The following is a 25,642-nucleotide window of genomic DNA, read 5'->3' on the forward strand; positions in this document are numbered from 1 at the left end:
AAGACAATTGTCACGCCAGGTTTCAGGAGCGACCGAGCGAGGCATGGATGGATTTGCATGAATGTTTATTTTTCTTTCCTTTTTACTATGATTTACACTACCAAGAAGCTCATAGGAATCATAAGGAGATCAAATGAATAAAGCTATTCAGCAGTACGGAAAAGGGCAAACCTTTCAGTTTATTTAAATTTTAACACAACTGAAAAATCATACTCCCTGATTCAAACTCAACTCAATCACAAATATATATCTTAATCCTCCATCAAAGAAACCAAAACAGAACACTATACAGACTAACTGCTAAACTCTCGAACTCAAACATATAATGTATTTGATGTTTTCTGATTACCATGTGTTGTGATGCACTGATTTGTGCACCTAAAATGCCTAATTCACACTCAGTTTTGATGCACATTTCTAGAGAATTTTCTGCTGTGAACTCTTTAATAGAAAAAACTCTGAGAATATTCCTGACACAGCATAGTCATTGATGTCTAACACACCAAAGATCAAATACCTTAAAAAGTGCAGAGGCAATTAATCTGTTGATCTTAAACTCTGATCAACCTCAACATAAATGATTTAAAACAGAAAGGAAGCCAGTGTTTTCAGTCATGGACTTCCACAAGTGTAACCCCTTGAAACTAAATGCTGCCCACATATTTGCGTATTTAGAGGAAATTGAAAGCCTTTATATTCATGGGTATTGGTTTTAAAGTCATTATGTCATGTTAATGGAACCATCTGATGATATATAGTTTGTGAAACAATATTGTCCTACTGGAAATATCCATTTTGAAAGGTTTAAATTGTGGCCATGAAAGGATGTACTTAATCAGTACTTGTATTAAGGTGCACTGTGACTTTTAAGTAATCCTCAGACATTAGGTGTTTCAGCACGTTTCCCACTCCATGACACCACCACCACCACTTCTATATTTTGGTGATTGGGGCATGGTGAATCCCGGAATCATGCTGTTTATGCTAAATTATGACCCTGTCATTCACTATGTTGAAACAAATTTTGTGATTCATTGGAGCGTTATCTTCTTGTTCTTAGCTAACAGGAGTGGAACCCGGCGTGGTCGTCTGCTACTGCTTCAAGGTTTTGTGTGTTGAGTATTCTGAGATGTCCTTCTGTACACCACTGATATACTGAGCTATTATTTGCTCACTTGTGGCCTGCCTTTGCTTGCATGTGTCTTGCCATTCTCCTTCCCTGTTGCCATTTCCCTCTCTTATTAGTGAGGCGTTTTTGCCCATAGGGCTGCTGCTGACTAGATTCTTTTTCTCTTTTTACTGTTTACTTTTGTTTATCTATAAATATAACTGTAGTGCACAAAAAAATCCCAGGAGGATTGCTATTTCTGAGATGCTGGAACCAGAGCAAAAATTTTTATTCCGTCAAATCTAAAATTCACTTTGTCTTGCGTCTTCTAACATTCAGTAAAAGAGAAGCTAAACATGTCAACCCTGTATGCATGCTTTAAGTCATAACTACATAACTAACTCATAACCACAAAACTCATGTTTGGGGGGATGAGCTGAATGTGTAAATGGGCAGATGTATATTATAAACTGGCCAGCGAGTGCAAAATCTAAAGTAATTCTGCTGATTATTCTGAAACATTTTGTGGCATACATATCTTGAGTCCACATGACATGATATTTATAGATCATAAAGGATGTAGTTATGAAAGTTTGTACAGCTTCCTGTAGTAATTTACTATGCATAATACATACTTGATATGTTCAGTAAAATTAAATAACCAGAGAAAACAGAATATTGACATGTTCCATATTAAGTGGATTATGTGCAAGGAAGCCCTTTTTTCAGCAAGAATGACTATTATTTATACACTTTACTTACCGTTAGTATGGTGTGAGTAAATAAGTTTTCTGTTGAAAATGGTGTAATTCATATTCAGATTTCATGCTGTTCCTTGTGTAGTTCAGGTACTGAAACCCCGGGCCTCAATCCTCCTATTTTATTGTACCTGACATCCCTCTGTGACCCAGGAAAGTCTATCAAAATAAATAAATGACTGAATATGAAAACAGAGTAATCTTTTTTTTCCCATTTACTCTGTTTGCAACCACTTTATCGCCTATCATCTTTGCATACCATAGCTTAATTTAACCTCATTACTGGGGACTGTTGCTGGGCAGAAAAAGTGCCAGTTGTGCAGTTCATTCTTCACTTCAGTGCTGATTTAATTTTATTTTTCCCCTTTTGGTACTGGCTTGTGCTACCCCTGCTTTGCTCCATATGCCAGAATTATTATGCCTGTTTTGGCAGAGACCGCAGTGCCTCATTCAATTTATTGTTTTCACTATAAGGCGAGATGGAGCCAATGGTGTAATTATGCCCGGACAGCTTGCATTGTTTTCCTGCATTCAGCAGCTTGGAAAGTTTACTTGGATACTCGTTCAGCACTCTGAGTATCTCATTGCTTGATATCCCATTCTGTCTCGCTCTTTTCTCTACATTAACCGTTTCTCATTACATACATCTTAGAAAGTGTATGTCTTGTGTATGGTTGCACGCCTTAGAGATGGTGGTGTGTTCCATTTAGCCAACTATGTCCGTGGTTGAGAGCTGAAAATTAAGAATTGCATTACTGTAGCACGTACCACTGTAACAAGGTAGTACAATATTACACAACCTGATGTGTGTACAGGAATAAATCCCAATTGGGTTTTTATGCTCTACTCTTTATTATATGCCTGACTTCATAAAGGGTTAAAATATGAAACATTACAAAAATATTGCTCCGGGGGAAACGTCACGTGGTTCTGCTGCATAGTAAAATGAAACTGCTATATAAGGAAGCATGGTTAATAAATGAGATAGTACACCTGCTCTAAACAAAATTTTTTTGAATTTCATTTTGTTTTCTGTTTGCAAAGCAGATTCTTGTGCTTCAGTCCAGTGATCCTTCTTAAGGTTGACAAAGACCTACAATGGCAGTTTGACACAGGGGGCTCCTAAGGCCAATGAGTACAATCTTTCTGGATGTACGCCATAGGAAGCAATTGCATAGAATAGCATTCTGAGGGATCAGTGACTTCATTCAACAGGGTCATTCAACACATTATTGTTCAGGTCATATGGATTGCTGTTAGGCTTTCTAAGCACACACTTGCATGGAGAACATTAATCCTTTCAAAAGTTGGAATCTTCAAGTTGTTTATACAGGTAGTCTTCAACCTCCAACAGTTGAAAATCCCTTTTTATAATAATATGCAAATCATAAGGATGTATAAACAGTTAACACTCATGAATACTACATTGCATAACAGGGCTGTAAGAGATGAGGAGGAGACAGGAGATGCAGTTACCCGTTGCAGTGGGCTTTTATTTGCCCTGAGACAGGGGAGAAGGAAGGAGACGGGAAAGGGGGGCCAGGGAACAGGTAGGGAGAGGCTTCGTGCTGCTCAGGGGGGCTGAGAGAGTCGGGTCGGTTGGGACGCGGGCGTCGTCTCGAGGATCGGGTTCGGGTACATCTCTGTCTCGTTCTTCTCCTCGGTCTCTTCCCCCTACTGCTGGGCACCGGGGAAGAAATAGGGAGTGAAAGCATCCCCAGCTGTGGTTGCTTTGCCTCCATCTCCGCCCCCTCCCCAGGCCACCCCGGCGTGCTACAAGGGCTTTGTTATATTTTTCTCTAATATCATGCATTATTCATATTAAAATAATACTAATGTAGAATAATGGTAAAAGCACAGGATAGTATTATACTTTTGTTGTCATTTGTAGCTCTTTCTAATACTTCCCCATCCTTCTCCTCAGTGATTCTAGGATAGGCTCCAGACCCCTGCGACACCGTGCAGGACAAGTGGTTGCCGGAAATGGATGAATGAATATCTTTCAGATAATGCAGCTGCTGTATAGTTTCATAAGTAAGTGTAAGTACTCAGGGGGTGTTGTGGCGCAGCGGGCTTAGCTGGGTCCTCCTCTCTGGTGGGTCTGGGGTTCGAGTCCTGCTTGGGATGCCCTGTGATGGACTGGTGTCCCGCCCTGGGTATGTCACCTCCCCCTCCAGCCTTACAATCTGTGTTGCCGAGTTAGACTCCAGCTTGCCGGGACAGGCGACTTCAGCCAGTGTGTGCATCATTTATAGTTTAATTTATAACTCTCTTGTCTTCATAACACTCGGTCATTGCTAGACACCCAAACACAAACACAGGCCAAAACAATGTAAAATTCACCTGCTTTGTGGCAGTGTGGCCTGTTGATGTTAATTTATGGTTGCTGTTAGATATTATGAACTCGGAAATAATACAAGGTTAATGGGATGGCTGTCTCTGTTCTTGTAAATCGCATATGTTATAAATGAAGGATTACCTGCAGTTCCCATACAGCCCTGGTATCTTGCCAGTGACACCAGACCTATGTGCCCTGTTGTACAGTATATACAGTGCTGTCGTCTCCTGCATATGGGCTAACTGAGAATAGAAACACCTACAAATAGCTCTCAGCCACGGAGCAAACAAATGCCCAATGTTTCCATGATGTTGGTTCTGTCCTTGATATAATTCTGTTGCCATTGTTTTATTGGTGTGTTTGAACGTTAGTTGTTCTCTCAGAAGTCGTAAAAATCAATTAATTAAATGAAAAAGGTAACTGACAAAAGTTTAGTGGAGGAAATATCAACCCTCCACTTGCAGCCTTATCACTACCCTGTTTGCTCCTCTACTCTCTTATCCGAATACATTACCCAGATAAGGAGGCAAATCTGTTTGTGATTGGGAGGACTCACTTATTTGCATCTTATGTGTCATTACCCTGGTGATGACCAGTGGTGCTTTTTTAGTGTTCCACTATGTCTTGCTGTCACTTGTAGTTTCTTGGGACCTGCGATGTGTAGAAAACTGGCTTTTCTTTCCTCTTTTACTCTATGATTGGGGGCTTATGGGACTTCTCTACTTAAATATAGCTTGAAAAGCTATGATTATGCCTAGAAATGAGCAGAGGCTTACATTTTATATCCAGGAAATTTGCCACGAACTGCAGTGCATTTAACAAAAACGCAATAATTCATTATCGCAGGCTACTTGTCCAGGTTACTTGGTATATTTCAGAAGTATAGGGAGCTGGGCTAGGCAAGGTCCATCCTGGATAGGATTCCAGTTCACTCACACGTTCACACAATACACACAATTTAGAGTTACCAGCTCACCTGAAATACATGTCCTTGGAATGCGGCAGGAAACCAGAGCACCTTGAAGAAACACAAGTAGACATGAGAAGAACGTGTAAATTCTGCCTAGACGGAAACGTACTCAGACCCTTGGCTGAATGTACAGCAGAGACACTGTGAGACACCAGCACCACTGGCTGTGTCACCATGTCTCCCCCCGACCCCCCCCCCCCGCCAAACCGGGCGAGAGTGTGTGTTCCACTGATGCAGCAGAGTACACGTGTTCTCAGAGACATATCTGATGCATGGTAGAGTAATCCTTAACGTGCTAGAACATCTTCTGCCTGTATACTCTCGAGTTACCAATATTCTTCTTTATCGTCATACAGATTGTTTTAATTATTTGTTGATCAAATAAGGGAAGGAACAATATTGGCTGATTAAGCAAGGTGTGCTGAAGTCAGGTGCAATGAAATCCCGTCCCGATTTCAGGGTAACCTGCATGAACTGCTTACAAGGGACAGCTGGTAGCATAGTGGTTAGACCTGCTGTCTGCTGCAAACTTAAGACAATAGGAGCTTTTAATTTGAATAGCATCCGAATGGTAGGTGATGGGCAAATGCAAGCAGACAGCCAATGGACATAGGAGAAGGTGTTTTTTAAATATTCTGTAATTCTTTGACGACAGCCACCATGGGGAAAAGGCTATATTTTGTGAGTTTATCCAAATACTCAGAAGACTGGCTGTTTCACCTAGTGTGCCTTTCTATACTTAGCATGAAAATATGCATTTTACATATAGTAAGTCTCAGCTGTAACACAAGACAAATCATTTGAAGCAGTAATACTGTCTGAATTACTTTTACTTCAATATTTTTTTTTTTTTTTTTTTTGCTTTGCAGCAAAAGCTTTTGACGCACAATATATATAAAAAAAAAACCATTTGTAATAAATTATACTGTATATTTTGCTAAAACTTCATTAAGCCTTCAGGGGCAATCACTTACAACTTGTTTCCCACAGCTGCTAATATGTAGGAAAGTGTTGTGAAACCATAACAGATTCAAATGAAGTACTGTGTACGCTGATGAGCAATCAGCAAGGAACAACAGCATTTAGCAGTTTGTATGCATAATCAGAAGTGCTGTTTCAGAATTAGTGTTTCCAAATACCCAGTCAATCTGCAATATTTCAGTGTGAGTTTTGCATCAGTTTCTTTCTTTTTTTTAATTTTAATCCCTTGACTTTTGCAAGGTTATCCATCTGTCATACCCATCCCTCCATAAAAGGACTTCCATAATGAGCCGGTTGCTGTTTCCTTCACCCTGATGGTCTCTTGCAGAAAGATTCCAGACAGGTGCCTAATGAATTCCCTTCTCTCTGGTGCAGGCTGGAACAGACCTGGAGTGTGTGTGGTTTGTGGATGCGCTTAATGTCATTTTCACCGTGACATAGACCACCTGTGTGTTGCATGACTTTGATTCCTTTCAGCTCATCTCCTTCACCCACTGCAGAGATTTGCTCTCTCCTATAGACTATCCTGGATGGGTGAACTCAACACTCATCTTCAGCATTCAGGACCGCCAACAGCCATAGGCAATGAAAAATACAGCAGAATGACATTAGAGCAATAAGAATGACTCCAGTTACTAGGGTGCCATTATGCAGCATAATGACCCACGTTTCACGGTTGGGGCACACTTAGTGATGCACACATTAGGAGTGTGCAATCAAATTAACTGCCTTAAACAAATCTTCTCCATCTGCTACAAAATGTTTGCAAGTGTGGGATGTTTAGAAACAAAGCGTGTGTCGTTTCATATAGCATAAGCAACGTGTCCTACAATAGTTATGCAGTGTAATGGTCTGTTTAGGAAATGAGAACGCCTTGATGCTTCTTTCACAGAATTCCATTTACCGTAATTGCTTTCTGGCAGTTATTATAAATGCTGCCAATATCTGTTATATATCTGAAAGCCAAGTAAGTTTTTCACATAGTTCATTAAACCCAAAAAGGCAATCATAAGCAAATTAAAAAGTATGCAACTGACTTATTGCATCATAAGAATTGCAAGCCCTACAAGTTTGCAACAGAAGCTGAATCAACTAATTGGAGGGAGATTAAATCCAGGGTAAAGAAACGTATGGAGTAGAAACAACTGATTAATCCTTTTACTTTTTCCTTTGCTAGTTGTTTTTCTGCTTGGGTTGGACTATTTAATAAGGCAATCAGTATGGCTTTCAGTGAATAGCTACTTGGACTCTTACCTTCACCATCTTGAGTAAGAGCACTTGACAAAAGAACATCTGCTACTGTCTGCTGATCTTTAAACAGAAAATACATCTTTGCCCACCCAAGTGTTCCTTGTCTCTGTCTTTGTCTTTAAAGCTAAGGCACACAGAGAGCTGTCAGTACAATGCTGCTACCCCCTCAAAAGTCAGAAAGGCAAAAAAAAAAGGCTTCAGGGCGGAAAAACGCCTCTGGTTTCCTTCAAGAAGAGTCTCTCATTCCACTTTGGAAAATTCATGAAAAGCTAGCGGGCAGTGTTATCTCTCATGGAACATGGGCCCACCGCCGAGCTGCGGCCATTGATTAATTAATACAGCTTGAAATGTCACATTTCGCTGGCGGCAAACTTGGTTGTGCGAACTGAGACTTTCACTTTGCGTTCAGCACCAGTGGCTGCAGAGGGTATTCAGCACTGCGACGGATCAACAGCTGTTTGGGCTTCGTTGTCCCTCAGCTTTGTATGTCTTCATTTTCATTGTTCTCTTCATTGGCCTTTCACATAAGTGAAGTTTTACAGTAAAAAAGACTTTTCTCTGATCTTCTGAACGGGATATCACTTTTCTCTGTCTGCATATGAAAGGGTGGTGAGATTGGATTATTTTCTAAGATTTTGGTATAGGCAGGTTGATAAGCTCTTTTTACCAAAGAATTGAAATATACTGAGAATATAAAGTGTGTAACATCCAAAGGAGGCCCTCAGAAATGTGAAAGAAATCCCTTTTAAGACAAAATAGAAGTCTTAATTGAAAACTCTGTTCAGCTCAGTGATCCTCAGTGGCGGCTCTGTGCTCTGGATTTCTTTTGCTCTCATTTTATCACTCTTAGCTCTTTTACAGTAAGTTAGTTATTCTTTGTCAATATTATTTATTTGAATTAGATTTTACTTGAATCGGTTCATACAGTGAAGGAAACTAACTGTACTTAAGAGTCACACATCTGCAGCTATGTCTCTTTCTCCTAATGTAATGCACAAATTGCATTTTCTATGAGATGTACGTCAGTTTGGAGAAAAGTGTCTGCTAAATGAATAAATATAAATGTAAATATTAAGCATACTTTAAGTTCTTTTAAATGTATTGGTAAATTAATGTTTAATTACTGTGTTTTTATAAAAGAGTGGAACACTATAAAAATACGACTTCTGAGGAGTAAATATTTAGAAAGTTATTGGGCTGAAACCTGCACAACCACAGAGGAGGGGGCAAAACAGCACAGGCATTACTCTGAATGGTGGACGAAGTAGTGGTGAGTAGTTTTCAATATTCTTGAACATTTTTTAGCTCCAGTGAACGGATCTTGAATTTGAACCGACAACCTCAAGAACCTGAGAGGAGTAGATTATTGCTTATGATGAGCCATATGACGGCCAGAATATGTTCCACATCCTGTTGAACACATATTGTCTAGGGGGTCCTTGGGATTTTGATGACTGAATTATATTTGTTCTTAACCTTCTGGAGAAAGCAATCTTCTGCTTCACCTCAAGGGGTACGGTTGTCTGTCTGTCTAATTTAGAAACTTTTGTCTCTGTGAGCCTTCTCACTTTTTAAAGGCTGGTGGCATCTAACTTTCTGCTCCAGAAAACAGCATCTACTAATGCTGTTAATTACTCAATAGTTAAAACAGTTAAAATGGCAAAATATTTCAAATAATTCTACTCCATTTTACATTTACATTTATTAATTTAGCAAATGCTTTCTGATGTGCATTTCATACTAAATGCAATGTGTGCATTACATTAGGAAAAAGAGAAACATAGATGCAGACATGTAATTCTAAAGTACGGTTAATTTTCTTTCCACCATATGAACCAATGTTCATCACATGAGCAGCTGCATAAAACTTTATTCGAATATCAAAGATTTCTAATCACCTTCCTAGTAATATATATATATATATATATATATATTTAATACAGTACTGTGCAAAAGTCTTGGACACGTAGATGTTTCACAAAAATATTTGTTTTAGAAGATTATTTAATATCTTCTGCATTAGTGTCAATGAGAAAGAGCATATTTTAGATTTCCAAGCATTCCTTTTGCAAAAAGTTACAGTATTACAGTAAGGGCTTTGTGTGTCATTAAAGAAAGAAAGTACACACACACTGACTGAGAGCACTTGTCCTGAGCGGAGGAGAACTGGAGCCTAACCCAGCAACACAGGGCGCAAGGCTGGAGGGGGACGGGACACACCCAGGACAGGACACCAGTCCATTGCAAGGCACCCCAAGCCAGGCTCCACCCCCAGACCCACCAGGGAGCAGGACCCGACCAAGCTCATCGCGACCCCGCTCGTGACATGAGGTTGTTGACGATGGATGGTTGCTAAGCTTTGTAGCAAGTTTATTAATTAAGACCATTATTTTTGAAAGCATTCTCACTTTGCAGCTTTTTTCTCGAGCCAATTGCCTAAAATTTTTGCCCAGTACTGTATATATAAACATTTACATTACATTACAGGAGTAGCTGTGTGAAGGTTTATCTATTGTTTAACAGGCATGATCTCAAAGGTTGCAAGAAGATGGCACGGCACGCGTAGCAGAACCACATGGACTCCGACCTCCAGGCAGCTACTACTTTTTAGGTATCTGGGATTTTTTGCCACTTCTGGAGGAGGCCTATCCAACCAAATTCTCTTACCACATTGTTTTTAACCATTCTTATTTGTGGTAAATAAGATGGTTAAGATGAGGAGTTCAGAAATTCAAAGATAATAAAACCAGAGTTTGCCAGTTGAACAGGATAATATTATGATGAACATTACATTGCATTTTCAGAGATTGATAAAAAGAAGATAATAGATTAAAAAAACATGCATAGCCAGGCAAAGGGAAATGCTTGAGACAGACCAGGAAACAGTAGTAGGGTGACCGTCTGAAGTTAATATTTGTACTGGTAATCCATTTAATGTTGGCCCATCTGGAAGTGAGCTGGCTAGATAAATAAGATAGATAAATAAGTTCAAAATGAATTATTAGAGAAGCACTTGTTTTTTTTTTTCATTCTATGCACCCTTTGAATGCTTTACGTTGTCTGACCACATCGCACATCCTGAACATAGGAGAAAAAAATAATGTGAAGTTGCATTGTAAAGTGCAGCTGTGATTTGAAATATTTGATATTTTGAACTGCTTTGTTGCTACAGTGTATTATTTTTTCACACTTTTGCCCAGAAATTTCACCATGTTAAGTTTACATACTTAGCTACTTTCAGTTATTTACTAATTACTGTTTACTTGTTTGATACAGCTGGGTAACTTTACTGTTTCACTTGAGGGTAAGTACCTTGATCAACTGTACTGCAGTAGGAGCAGAGATTCAAACCACAGGTCTTCCACTTACAAGGTGAATACCGTCACAGTTGTACTTTCTGATACGCGATACTTTGTTTGCCTTTTGCCCACTTTGAGTACGTTTGTGTGAATGAATTTAGGTATTTTAAAAATAGTCCACGGACAACCCAGCCAAAGTAATTATATGACTTACTATGTGTGTGCAGTCTTGGATTAAATACTGCTTTTTTTTTTTCTTCAATCATTGATTTTACCAAATGATTATTCAGTCAATATACTGGATGAGACTGCCAATCAAATGTATCCCTCCTTATGGCAAATTGGAAAAATCCAAGTTAATTAAAATAAATTAATTAATGGATTTATTTAATTAATATCCTTGTGTTTTTTTTTTTCTGTCTTTCTCATTTTAACTTTGAAATCTGGGTGTTGAGTATTGAGCATTAAATAAGGATCACTGTTGCTCTGAAACAGTGGAAGTGCAGGCAGCAGAATGCCCCAGGGAGGTCCAGGACCCAAGCTGAATACAGATATGAAATGAACTGGGGTTTCGAACCTTCATCCAAGTGAACCATTGAAACGTTTATCAGAAGGGCATATGAAATGATATGTCTTATCTGTTTATAAACAAATTTGTTAATTGTTTGTCCAGTGCAGACTCATACTGGTCCAGAAGCTATGTCAAGAGTAGAGGTCGCGAGGCAGGGTACGATGGGACGGGGTGCTGGTCCAACGCTTTGCAAGCATAACCGTCAGACCGAAACAGTCTTGAGACGAAGGAGGCCGTTTTAAATTCAGTGGAAAATATGAGTGTTTCAATGAAATGGCGACTCGCGAGTTCTCCACCCATCTCTCCGTGAATTCTGCTTTTTAGCTTAATTATAGTTAAACATTTATCTGCCTTGTGGTAATAATTGGTTCAACTAGGCTGGTGCCTAACATTAAAGCACTTTCTGACTAAGCTGTGATTCATCCTTAATGTAAGTCAGTGTTTACGCTTGTGATTTAATAAAGAGCGGAGCAGCCGTTAAAATGTAAGATGACACACTACCAAAAATGTGAACTGGATCAGAGCCAGGAATTACAAACACTCAAATAACAGGATATCTTTTGGCAAGAACAGAGTGATCTGAAGGTAGCGCGAGAGGGGCTGTGCTTCACGACACCATTCAGTGTATATGCAGATGTAGCCTTAAGTAACATCAGTAAGTTCGCCACTGTTCCAAATGTTTCTGTCCAGATTACTCACCCTGTAGTAATTAATTCCAGCAACAGCTGGGCAGTCTGTAAATAATTAAAATCAAAAAGAGAAAAGCGGGAAAGCTTTTCACCAGAAATGGTGTTTCGTTTGTTCTCCGTGCCGAAAAGGGAACTGCGGCGCAAACGTGCCCGAGCGCCGCACTGTCAGCCACGAAAGCTGCAGGAACACCCACCCAGCGAGCTGGCGTGCGGCTCGACACAAAAGGCATGGCTGGCCTCTCCTCGGGAAAGTGTGCTTTACCACCTGGCGCTGCTTCCTGCCCACTGGGCAATTTGCTGCCAAAGAGTGATCGTTTAGTGAGGGCAGTGGATAACTTCAGGCCTGCAAAAATCTGCTCCCAGCTGGGTAATTCTACAGCTTTGGAAGAGCATACCCTTGAATGAACACTACAGGTCTTGGGCTGTCAGTTTATAAAATATGCATTGAAAAAAATGTGCTCAGACTTTTTCGCTATTTAACTTGTGCTGAGATTAACTGGTATCTGTTTGCCTTGATACCTAGCAGGAGCGCATCAGTTTGCCACCTCAACCCTCCCTGATTCCACTGGTTCAGCTTTACCGACTGTGTCGAAATTTCCTAACTGTAACCTTGTCTGACCCACCAATTATTTATGCTCTGGCCGATTATCCGTCTGCTCGAAACCCTTAATGGATGAACTGCTGAATTCGTCAGACTCAATGTGTAATTACTTCTCAGTGTAAAAGATCAGGAGAAATGGGTTGATTAAATCAGAGGGGAAAAACACAATTGGAAATGAAGAGTCCAGGTTGTCTGTTTTTACCATGCAGCTTCAGGGGTGCAGAAACAACCCTTTTGCCGCAATTATTCAAACGCAAATCAGACATAAATGGAACTAACGGTGTACCACCTGGAAAATTAAATTAAAACTACGTGACCTGCATTTCATTCCTCATGTCAGTACAGGATGATGAACACAGTGTCATGCAAAGCATGTAAAGACAAATGGAGGGGAAGGTCATTTACAAAGGACTTCAGGCAAAATACACTTGTCTTGGTCACTGCCAGCCCGATGAAGACTCCATTAAGAACTATGCTGTCGTTTCGGTGACCTCTCTATAGCTTTTTACGTACATTTCAAGCTCAGCCCCCTTGCTGCAAAGTGTACAGTTGCAGTTCAGAAGCCTACTTTTGTGTCCTAATTTATAATGTTGAAATGTGCAAATGAGGTATGTGACTGCTTTTTTTTTAATTGCTGTGCTTTCCAAGCATCTGCTATACCTCCGACAGGATGCAGCTAAGAATACCCATTAGCAAGAGCATATTATTGTTCTCGCTGCCAGAAGGACAAGACGTTCCTGCAGGAGGCCTCATAAGACCTTAGATTTATAGTAAAGATACCTACACATGTAGTCTGAGGTGTTTGCAGGTGCACTCAAGTGAAGGAGAGTGTCATAAAGGAGAGGGAAAAGAGCTCCTACATCATGCTTCATTACAGAAAGGCCTCTGTTTTATGGAATTTTGTATTTTTCTCTTATACTGTGTATTTCTATAATCTCAATTCAGGAATTGATATTTCAAGGAACAGTCCTTAAAGCAAGGGCCTTTCTATTTAACATGGTTTCTTGCCAGTAGAAAATACAGAGAAGCACGTTCTTCTTCACTTCAAACTTGGAGGACGCTTCGGATTCGGAATGAATGCTGCTTTTTTTGTTTTAGTCCCGGAGCACTGTGTGGCCCTTTTAAAAGTGGAGTCTATTTGCTTTCTTTTACATGATCAAAACGCACCTTTGTACCCGTTCCAACTAGTGGCAGTCGAGCTGCCAGCGAGAGACAAGGATTTCCTTTGAACAGGTTCCTCTTATGAGTTGGCAGGACTTGTTGCCTGGTATTTCTCCAAGGACCACCTCGCTGCTTGAGCACAGAGGAAATGAAAGCTTTCCAAAAACGGTCATTCTCCGAACACTTAGCCCCATCCTTACTTTTGGAACTGTGTGGCTTGTAGGTAGAGAAAGTTAATTCCTCCGCTATGAAATATGATAGTGATAAATACTTTGCACTCTCAGTAATGACAAGGAATGTTTTTTTTTTTTTTTTTTTTTTTTTTTTTGGGGCTTTTGGCTGTCCCCTGGGATAATCATACAGCATGCATGTGTTCAAGTGGCATCAGTTGTTCTATTAACCACCTACAGTATGACTCCAGACAAGGAGTTCTTAGATTAGGTCCTGGCAGGTTATATGGTAGTGTGTGTGTGTGTGTGTGTGTGTGTGTGTTGTGTGTCTGTTTTTTTTTTTTTTTCAGCTTTCAGTAAGCTAACAACATTAATCCCTGGAGGAAATGCTGCTCTGGTTCAATTAGGAGGATAATTTGTTTAATTAAGGTCTTAGGTGGATTGAAAATGTACACTTTATAGCTCATTACAGCTGGATTTGAGCCGACATGAACTAGACTACCATAAAGGCACTGTACTGGGACTAACCTTTTTATGTGGAATATGTTATAAATAGAGATAAAATGTTTACGAATCTAAGGGGGCACCGTGCCATCATTTTGGACTTTTCAGAATGTTCTTTTTCATTTGATATTTAATGAATATTTGCATGCAAATGTATGTTTGAACTGTATGATAATATTTTAGCCTGCAAAAGGTTTATGTAAGAGAAACAGGTTTTCCACTCTCAGTACTTTTAGTCAGGTCTAAACACAAATCACGCACACCAGTTTCAACCCTTCTGTGAGCGAAATGATGTTGCTTGAAATGTTAAATTGGTTGTTTTTCATTTTCCATCAATGGCTGCGGAAGTTAGAAAAGATGCTATTTTGCATACCACTGAGATGGTAAAAGGTCAGTCATATCTTCTCCACTTCTTTTTCCTTCCAGAGTCGGAAACATGCAAACAAAGTACGGCTCTATTACATGTTGCATCCGGTGGATGGAGGGTGCCCTGCCAAGAGACTTCGAACAGACAACGTAAGGACATTTAGTTAATTGTTTTACATACGATAAATTATTAGTTCACTGTAGTATGCTATAGTGTCACCTCAGGTTACTGTGCAGTTCACTGTGAATTTCTGCAACTTTTTGGCTTGTTCATCTCATAAGCCACTAAACTGAAGGCATTCTGAGGGGTGTGTCATTACTACACAGACTGCTGAGTTTTGGAAGGACAATAAAACCTAAAGCTGGGTGGTGTCAAAGTGAGTTTTCATCAAAAGAAAAGTATACCTTGTCCATGTAAAATATAGGACTCCTTGTTTATTTTTTCTAAGTTGACACTGATAGTTGCATTCTGCTAAGCTCTTCATTTGAAGGGGACTGATGAGACAGACTAGCGGTTTGCAGCCCAAGATGTGGGTGTGTACTTGCAGAATGAGAGCAGGAACTTGAGAAGAGGTCCTTCAGGGAGCCGTTATGCAGGCTGTGCATTTACTTTGGTTGGGGCTTGAACTTAAGGTTGAGCCTGGGGTTGAACTTGGGGTTGAACTTGGGGTTGAGCTTGTGGTTGAATTTAGGGTTGAGCTTGGGGTTGAGCTTGGGGTTAGACTTGGTCTCTTCAGTCTGAAAACCAGCAATTTACTCCTGTTGTTGACTGACTAAAGATTCTTTACATATATTGGACCTTTGTGAAGATCCAAAAAGACATTTACCATAGTATGTATCCTTCTGTGAACTGCATACTGACAGGCACGGGTGTAACAAGGGTGTGACTGTCCTTCCTCCTATTCAGATAAGCTGTGTATATTTCCAGTGAGTATTACTGCTAATATTTTCAGTTCCCCAAAAGTACCTAGCAGTTTGTTTTGCCACTGCTGAAGGGTAACACAATGAATAGCAATCTAGGTAAAGAATTTACCACTTTATCATCCAGGAGGGACTCTGCTAAGAATAGTGCTTCATTGCTTCTGCGATACCCAGCACTTTAAATGAGTAAAATGTATAGTTACATGTTGTGAAAGTCAGTTTTTATTACAGCATCTTCCAAGCAACCAAATGGCTAAATTAGTAAAAATGTAACATTAACTTGACTCAGCTGCATGAAAAACATGACCCTGTGACAGACTACTTACTCCCATTGTTTTCTCTGGTGTGTTACTAGAAGGATATCTCAGCCAAGGCGAATAGTGCCCTGGATTGATCTCACACCAATGCCTTGCCAAATCTGGAGAAAGACGGCAGAAAATTGTCATTCTAAAAGGCAGCTTTCCCATCTGGGCTTGTTTATTTACTCCCATCTGTGTGTCCGACAGACGTGGGAGAGTGGTCATAATGCGGGGGGGATCTCGTCTCTAGGGCTGGTTAGGTGGCTGAGGGCAGTGAAGAAAGTAAGGAGGCTGCTGTTATTAATCTGGGCCCCTCCATCACCTCACGTGACAAGGTCCCACACACTGCCAGCTGACTGTCTGCTCTGAAACTCTGAACTTTAGCTCTCACACTTATGTGGGGAGAAGTGATTTCGGATGTTCAACGAGGCACTTCTTGCTCTGTTAGCATCCAAAATCAGAGACCTGATAGGCAGGATAAAAGACATCCTTGTGTATACAAATAAATATCCAACTGAGTTTTTTCATTACTTAATTAAAACGGGGCTTAATTTTTTATTTATTTTTTTTTTTTTTGTCACTGCATGTCAAGAATGTGATAAATATTTGATTGCCCGTTCAGAGTAAACATCAGCATAATTTTAATATTTTGACATATTAAAGGCGTAGGTAGGTAAGGGTGTCAGTAATCCTTGTTTACAGTTTGAGGTGATGTGTGTCAGTCACTGCAACATGTGCACAGTGTGTCAGTTCACAAAAGAGGCTCAAAGCAAATGCATTGGTCCATTAAATGTGCAAAAAAACAGCAGCAACCTTGATGTTACACCCCCCCCCACCCCCTCCACCATGTACTGGGAAGTAGTAAATGTACCGTGTCATTGCGGAAAGCCATTTGCATTCATACCCATGGTTAACTTCAGCAGACAGAGGAGCTGGACTGCAGTGAAGTTCAGAAACACCGGCCAAACTTTTCTGAATGCTCACCAATTTTCCCAAAGGCAAGCTGCTTTTCTTTCTGATTTCTTCCCTTTTTTTCCCTTTTTCTCAAGTAAGTTTAAAAAATAAACACTTTGAAGTTGGAGCTGTGTGTTTATAGGCATTGTGTTGTGTTTATCACTTTTCATCAGCAGGATGACTAATGTCCCAAGGCCCTAGACGGGACCCCATACCACACCGATCAATTGACACATATATTGCTGGCCTTGGACGCCTTATTTTCGCACTGACCTGTCTCCAATTGAGTTCATGACACTACTTGCTGATTTGCAGAATTGGGTGACACTGGGAGAATAAATGCTTGTAGGAGGAGCGTTGCTTCGCTCTCTTCCTTGCTTTGTCGAGGACTGCTGTTTTTACAGCTCGAGAACAGTGCATCGCATTGATTTATGGCTGCCATGCTCAAGAATCCTTGCTTAATTGTGTAATATCAATATCTCACCTCCAGGTGCATCTGCGGTTATCTGCTACAGGAAAAATGACAAACGTTGTTCAAAAACATTTTTTCGATAAGAGTTGAAAATAATCCTGTGACTGAAAATGTGTCAAGAGTGGTTACAGTGAAGCATAGTTCTCGGGGTTTTGGTATCTGTCTCACACTTTCTTCTTTCTCTCTCTACTTTCTCAATTCTCAGTTTCAAATTTAGCGTGCTCTGTTGCATGACAGATTTATATTTGTATTGCCATAGCAGTACTTGAACAGTTTTATGAGCAATACTTTGTAACAAACATTCATCTATCCATCCAGACGTAGTCTGCTCCTTCTAGTTTGATTTCTGTTCCTACCACGTCAGATAATGAAATAGGAGTTCAGATATTTTAAAGGTGCAGGAACCTCTCACAGCCTCTGTGAAAATATAAATAGTCCATCCATCCATCCATCCATCCATCCATCCATTTTTATTAATCGGTTGTCCAGGTCAGGTTGTGGTGTGTACCCTGGATGGGATGCACAGGAAACCTAAAAATAATGGATAAAAACATCTACCTTAAAATAAAAATGCAGTGCAGATCTAAGTAAACAGTAAGTCTAATAGATTTGACACTGAAACTGGTGTTAATAACATGTGTATGTTTTGTGTGAGTGACTGCAGTCACTCCTCCTACGCTTACGACAGGTGTGTGCGTACTTTGCTTCCAGTTTCACACAGTCTCCTCTTTCTCTCAGTAAGTAGGGTAGCAGGTCACTGTCCCCAAGGTTCTGGAAAATCATGGTCAGAAAATGTGAGGAAGTAGTTCTCTGATATCTTTGGATCTGTGTGTCCACCTCTTTCTGATCTTTCTCTGTCTCTCTCTACTTTACTTCTTGCTTACATCCTTCTTTTACCATTTTAAGGTGAAATTATTTTCAGTTTCATTTAAAATTGCCTTCAGAAATATTACAAGACTTAAAATTCAGGGGAACGTACAAAGGCTCACCTAAATAGAGGTACAGTCTTTCTCATCTTTATTAAACTGAGCTGTTGATGCGGTCGTAATCTTTTTGATGTGGTCTGTACCAGAATGTTCCCTCTGTAAGAACAATCTGTCGATGACCAAAGGGATTAATTTGTCCTGCTAGAAGTAGTGACATTTAGTCTGCAATAATTCAGAGGGATGCTGAACACCTCAGGACAGTGAACGTCTCGCATTTGATTTCTTGCACTTCGTTCCCTCGTCTTATGTATTTGGTTGTACTCATTACGTGTTGCTGTGAACCCAGTGTCAATGGAACTACTAATATTAAAAAGATATAATTCTTGATAGTCAAGAAGACCCCATAATTAATGTTGTTGGGGGGGTGCCTTCCAATGAACATTATGACATAGTACGATATTTAGGCAACACCTTTTCACCCAAGGTCACTTAAAATGTTAGATATACTTAGAATGCAAGTCTCTTATCTAAACCAGTGAAATACACACACACACTCTCTCTCTCTTACACACACACACACAGACACACACACACACACAATATGGGTAATTTAGAGTCACCAATTCACTTGAAAGCATGTCTTTGGACTGTGGGAGGAAACGGCAAGAAAACAAAACCATATCCATTTGTTCTCTACAGATCAGCTGATGGCATCAGTTACTAATAGGTACATGGCCCCCCAAGGACACTTAAAACTCCTACAGCCTCTTAGCCCTGTAATTCGATGCAAGAGCCATCAGAGTGGATCCAATTAGCAGCTAGGGAAGAGTTCTGGGTTGATTGAATAGCCCCGGTGAGCCCCGCTCCTATTTAATTAGCAGTGTTTAAATCAACCTACCTTGCCTGTGTATACAGATGAGAAATGTGTTTTTTTTGGTATCAGGCAAACTCAAGAGTCCCTCACCCTGGAAAGTGTAAAGCAGCACAGTTTGTTTTTGCCTTTTCAGATGTGAATTGCTGTGGTTGACAGGTGTTGTGAAACAGGCTTGAAATTCACACAGGTTCGTTGTAGAAAAATCAGAACTGGAAAGCATGAAAAAAAACTTGAGACACGTCCAAGAAGGTGGTCCTGTATTCTTTGTAAGGAACATTGGCAATTTATATATTAATTCATTAATTATAATATATTAATTCACACACACAGTCTGAAACTGCCTGTCCCGAGCAGGGTCGCGGAGAACCGGTGTCTAACCCGGCAACACAGGGCAGAAGGCTGGAGGGGCAGGGGGCACACCCAGGACGGGATGCCAGTCCACCACAAGCCACCCCAAGCAGGACTCGAACAACAGACCCACCAGAGAGCAGGACCCAGCCGAGCTCCCTGCGCCACCGCACCCCTCTATATAGTCATTTATTAATATGCAGTTTGGAATTGTCAGAATTGTCGCAGTTTGGGGTCACGAGGAAAATTATTCATCACTTCATTCTGCAGTTAAGATAACTTAGAGGTGCACACACTGACTTGGCTATAGTTTTTATTTTAGACACAAACATTCAACACATGGACTGAGTTCTGCGTGGTATGTTTGTTATACATGTGTTATGTTTGTCTTTTACTAATACACCACTTACCCAAGAGTACTGTTTTTAGATCTGGCTAAAGATCCAAGTAAGGTTTGATGTAGCTTTACTTGATGCTTTTTCTTAGCCTGGCTCATACTCCGTGGGATAGAAATGGGAAAACAAATTACTGGGGAAGTTTTTTTTTTATGAATGGGAGCGTGGTGGTGCGGTGGGCTTATTCGGGTCCTGCTCTCTGGTGGGTCTGGGGTTTGAGTCCTGCTTGGGGTGCCTTGCGACGGACTGGCGTCCCTTCCTGGGGGTGTCCCTTCCCCCTCCAGCCTTGCGCCGTGTTGCTGGGTTAGGCTCCGGCTCGCTGCCGCCGCGCTCAGGACAAGCAGCTTCTGTGTGTGTGTTTGTGTTTTATGAACCGGTTCTCATTAATCCTTGTATTTTAGGAAAATAATGAATGATAAGGGAAAATGGAATTCATGCTTGATTGTAACTGAACCATCTGTAGATCACTGTTTTACACTGTTTGAGTTCCTTTCTGTCTCACTGATACCCTCTTGAGGGGCATGTGGTGGCATGTGGTGGATCTGGGGTTCGAGCTGCACTTGGGGTGCCTTGCGACAGACTGCCGTCCCGTCCTGGGCGTGTACCCTCCCCCATCGGTCCTGCACCCTATGTTGCTAGGTTAGGCTCCGGCTCGCCGCAACCCCACTCATCAGTGTGTTGTCCCTCGTATTTTTTTTGATTATCTTGATACCCTTACTCAAGGGTATTTAACATGAATTATTTCATGACGAATACCCTATTGAATGAAGAGGTAAATCCTTGTAAGTAGCTTAGTGTACAAACCTAATATTGTAAGTTGCTTTGAAGAAAGGTGTCAGCCAAGTAATGCTGCAGTTCACAGATCTGGCAAGATTGGACAGGATCAGTGTACAGACAGCATGTAGGGTGTGGTGAAGTGAAAAGGTATGGTGTGGAACCTTATGGTTCACACGTAGTTTGGTGCCAAGCACTCTCTGTAGCTGGCACTGGCTGAGTTGGTGTTAGCCAGGTAATCCATCTACATGAAATTCTGTCGTAAAAGCCTGTTTCCATGGTGTGGCAGACTACAGAGCAGCCCAATTACTTCCACATCACTTTGTCAACACAATCTCGTAGAGCTGTCAACAGTGAATTGTAAATAAAACACTATAGGCATTGCTGCAGATGCCCATTGTACAGTAAATCCTCTTTATGGAAAGAAAATGGTACTAAGGTCCTGACAGTTTTCTATACGTCACTAAAACGAGTGGCCGTTCGCTTTGAAATGTGATGGTTGTTTGAAATGAATAATACACATGCAGTCCAACATTTACTTGAACTGACTTAAAGCCTTCCATCCAAGGAGATGAAAGGATTTCAGACCAATAAAGCTATTTCAGTGTCACATTTTCATAATCAAAGTGGTTTTTCCTTCTCAAAATGAGAACAGACTAATCGTTTTTTTTTTTGTTGTTGTTATAGGAAGCTGCTGCACACAAATCATTCTGAATGCTGTTATTCTAGAAAATTTTGTTTGCATATTAGGTATCTTGAAACTATCATAACAGGTGAAAGCACAGGTATGTCCCATCTTAATGGCAGCAGAGCAGTTTACATTTATGAAATAAACATACCACAATCACCACTACCTAAACAACGTTCCTGAATATCCAGCTTTGTCATTTTAGACTAAATAATGTCTATATGTATGTGTAATAGATCTTTTAATTCCACTGAAATGATTAAAAATAGTAAAAAGTGCAATCACATAGTGTCTCTTTAGCACTTCTATTTCATATTACTCAAATGTTTCACACTGGCATACCAGAGACTTTCGCTTTTCGCTGCTCCCAGCCATGGTGAGAAATGCTAGTAAGGCTGTCTTCCAGCGTTATAGCAGCACCTTTTTTTGTCATGTCTAACTTCATCTGTGAAAGCATATGTATCCATCCATCCATCCATTCATCCATAAGATATTAGGGATGGTAGTTTGTTCACTATGTGTGTGTGTATATATATATATATATATATATATATATATATATAGTATATGCTTTTTCTTAAATGATGATATTCCATAATTTTGTTGTTGAATAGTTGACTGTCAGACACTTTTTTATTCAAAAAGGCAGAGTATTTTACCCATTTGACCAGCTGAGTATTTTACTTGAAGATGTTCAGAGAAAGTCCATTGCTCAAGGATCCTAGAGCGGTAATGAGGAGTCATATTTGACCTCTTCCTAGACTGTGTCCATAACTGGTGCACTTTACATGTGTTTGTTTAAAATATTTTGACTCCTCATTACTGCTGCAATTTTAATTTTCAAGACAATGTCTGTAGAATGTGATTTTCTGAGATTGTCCTTTCACGTACAATAATACAACATGTGCATCAGCAGAACTAACTGTGCCACTGCACTTCGATGCGTTCAGTTTTTCCCCCATTAAATGTACCTTTGCGGGGCAGTGCCTCGCCTTTGATAACAGACCCTGGAATAACTAAACTAAGCACCGCTAAACACTGCTGCGTGCTCCCTACAGAAGGTGCTAAGGAAGGTGTTATTCATTATACTGATATAGATAGGTTTATTGCAATGAATGAGGCTTAGCCCAGCTTGTCAGAGTCAGATATTTGTCATTTGTATAGTTACACTGGACACTGAAATGCTTGTGAGGAGGCTCAGATTCAGACAGTTACAGTACAAGCATGTATTAGACATGAACAAACACATTTTTTAGACAAGAATGGTTGAGATGCTGCTACACTGTAGTAGGTAAATGAAAATGAAAACAGTGGTGGGCAAATTGGATATTAAGAATGTGCTAATAAATAAGGCAGAACAATAAATACAAGTACAGTAAATAGTAAAACTGAATAGTAACCCTATCTGTCATCCTTTATCATTCTGTGCCATATGACATCCTGTGTCATCCTATCTGTAAATCACCACATTTTGGACAGCCTCAGAACTTCATCTAAGAGTATGCCTGGTTAGGGTGTTTGCCAAGAGCACTTCAACGCGGAGCGAAAATCATTTGTAATCATCACACAGTGGGTCAGTACACGTTGTGATTTGCACTGTGCAGAAAAAGTCTGAAGAAAGTTTAAATCAGAAATAAAGCAGCGCAGGAGGGTGCAATGGGTTGGACTGGGTCCTGCTCTCCCGTGGGTCTGGGGTTCGAGTCCCGCTTGGAGTGCCTTGCGACAGACTGGCGTCCCATCCTGCATGTGTCCCCTCCCCCTCCAGCCTTATGCCCTGTGTCGCTGGGTTAAGCGCCGGCTCCCCATGACCCCGTATGGGACAAGCGGTTCAGACAATGTGTGTGTAAAGCAGCGCTCGCCTTGCTTATCAGGCTGAGGCTTTTGTATTTTGTGTGTAAATCCATGTCCGTGTGTGTTTTTGGTGAGTGTATGCACACGCACACCCTTAAAACACTCTTCATTGTTGAGCTCAGCGAGGGACATGGTGTGGAGATGCATAACGTTAATTCGATGTGGCACAGGCATAGTGTGCCGGTGCAGGTGGAGGGGAAGCAGCCATCTCATGCTTCACAGCCATCAGCGATGTATGACTTGCTGCACCTGCGTCCCCACGGTCACGTCGGGGCGAGCTACTGGGCAAGACCTCGAGCTGACTGAGTGTGGATTCACAATACAGACCAGGGGATGACATGTCCAGTGAAGGCCTCTCAGTTTCACAGTGCCATTTTAGCAAGTGCTGTCGCCAGCGAGAGAGGAGCTGCAACAGCAAGTTTACTTCAGAGTGTGTATTATATACTGTATCCATCTGTCTTGTCGCGCCATCTGCTAAACAATGAAAGGCAGATGAACCTTCACAGCACAGCTGGTTTCTAATGATAAAAAAAAAAAAAAAAACACCAGAGTCTGCTTTTGCTGTCCAGCATCTACATCTACAAGTGAAATCAGATTTCCACTCAATTCTGCCTGGACTCAGCTGTGTTTGTTTCATGCTAAATAATCCTACCAGGAGCTTATTTCCCCTGGGTCACAGAGCAGTGTGGTGGTACACAACTTCATTAGAAAGGCAGGAGCCGTGTAATGTCACGCGGCATATTTACATTTAGTGTACGCCTGTGCTTCTTTGTTGCTCTGATTTCTTAATCCTCCCAGTTTCTTGTATCTGACGGCTTGTCTTGTTGTAATGGAAGGATGGTTTGGAGCATAACTCTACACACTTGGAGGTGTCTCATCAGCACTTAGCAGAATGTTGTAGATGGAAACCAAAGACCTGCTTGAAACGTAATATAAAATTTGAATTCATGTATGTAGTAAGTAGGGGGTGCGGTGGCGCAGTCCTGCTCTCTGGTGGGTCTGGGGTTCGAGTCCCGCTTGGGGTGCCTTGCGACGGACTGGCGTCCCGTCCTGGGTGTGTCCCCTCCCCCTCCGGCCTTACGCCCTGAGTTGCCGGGTAGGCTCCGGTTCCCCGCGACCCTGTATGGGACAAGCGGTTCTGAAAATGTGTGTGTGTATGTAGTAAGTAATGCAGGTTTCTGTATGCTGAGCAGTGAATAACAACTAGTTAAAGTGCTTTCAAAAAGTATTCGGACCCCTCCGCTAGCACACTTTGTTGTCTTGTAGACTTATTTCAAAATGGATTGCACTGATTTGTTTTTACCATTAATCAACACATAATGACCCTTAATGACAAAGCAAAAAAAAGAAAAAAAAAATTATTAGAATTTTTTCTCAAGTTAATGGAGAACAAAAAAAAAAAAACTGACCACTCTCTTACAAAAGTATTTGTGCCATTTACTGTGACGCTGCAGTTTGAGCTGAGATGCATCCAATTTCTGTTGTTTGTCTTTGAGGTGGCACTGCTGTCTCACAGTGCCTGGGTGGTGTGAGAGGATGTGGGTTCAATCCCTGCTCAGTCTGTGTGGAGTTTGTGTTTTCTCCCCATGTCTGCATGGGTTTCCTCCCAAAGTCTAAAGATACGCTGTTCAGGTTCCCCACAGAGTGTGTGAGTGACAGAGAGAGTGTGTTGTATGGGTGAGTGATGTGTTGTAAGTAGTGTGTCTAGCAGTGTAAGTCACTGCGGTGAATAAGGTGTGTGGGCTGATAACAATACATGGAGTTCATTGGAAGTTGCTTTGGCGAAAAGTGTCTGCTAAATAAATAAATGTAAATGTAATCTTTGAGATGTCTATGCAATGCAGAAAGCAAGTAGTACCAGTGATGTTTAGGCCATAGTGATGGTCCCTGATTTACAATGGGGTTATGTTCTGTAAAACCCATCTGAAGTCAAAAATATCATGTTGAAAATGCATTTAATACCCCTAATACACACCTCTGCGTGACAGCCTGGGAGATGTGGATCGCTGCCCAGCATCACGAGAGATTATTGCTCCACGTATCACTTGCCCAGGGAAAAAAATCTAAATTCAAAATTCGAAGTACGGTTCCTACTGAATGTATATCGCCAGCTCACTATCATAAAGTCGAAAAAATCATATGTCGAACCATCGTAAGTCGGGGACCACCTGTACTTTTCTCCCATCATTGATGTTTCCTCTGAGTACTTCCACTGCCAACAGGTCTCACAGGTGGGAGGCTTGAAGTCTGTTCACTGAATCTCTGCCTGTTAGTCTGGGCCGATGGCCTCAGTTTAACCCACTTGTACCATTAAGATCGTGTGGTTGAGGACCATGAAGACCCAAGTGTTATTTTTAATGTTTACATGTTGAT

At 40.9% G+C, this 25,642-nt stretch overlaps 1 protein-coding gene across 5 annotated transcripts in view; it reads left to right on the forward strand.

Annotated features, from left to right (window-relative positions):
- zmat4a (zinc finger, matrin-type 4a) overlaps nt 1-25,642 on the forward strand; it is an 86,574-nt gene that overhangs the window by 22,230 nt on the left and 38,702 nt on the right. For all 5 annotated transcript variants that reach the window (XM_018744042.2, XM_029256951.1, XM_018744044.2 and 2 more), the window contains one exon: nt 14,828-14,917. In XM_018744042.2, the coding sequence (XP_018599558.1) occupies nt 14,828-14,917 (90 nt within the window). The remainder of the gene's footprint in view (nt 1-14,827; nt 14,918-25,642) is intronic.

This window comes from Scleropages formosus, chromosome 12, assembly GCF_900964775.1.
Source record: "Scleropages formosus chromosome 12, fSclFor1.1, whole genome shotgun sequence".
Taxonomy (NCBI): Eukaryota; Metazoa; Chordata; class Actinopteri; order Osteoglossiformes; family Osteoglossidae; genus Scleropages; species Scleropages formosus.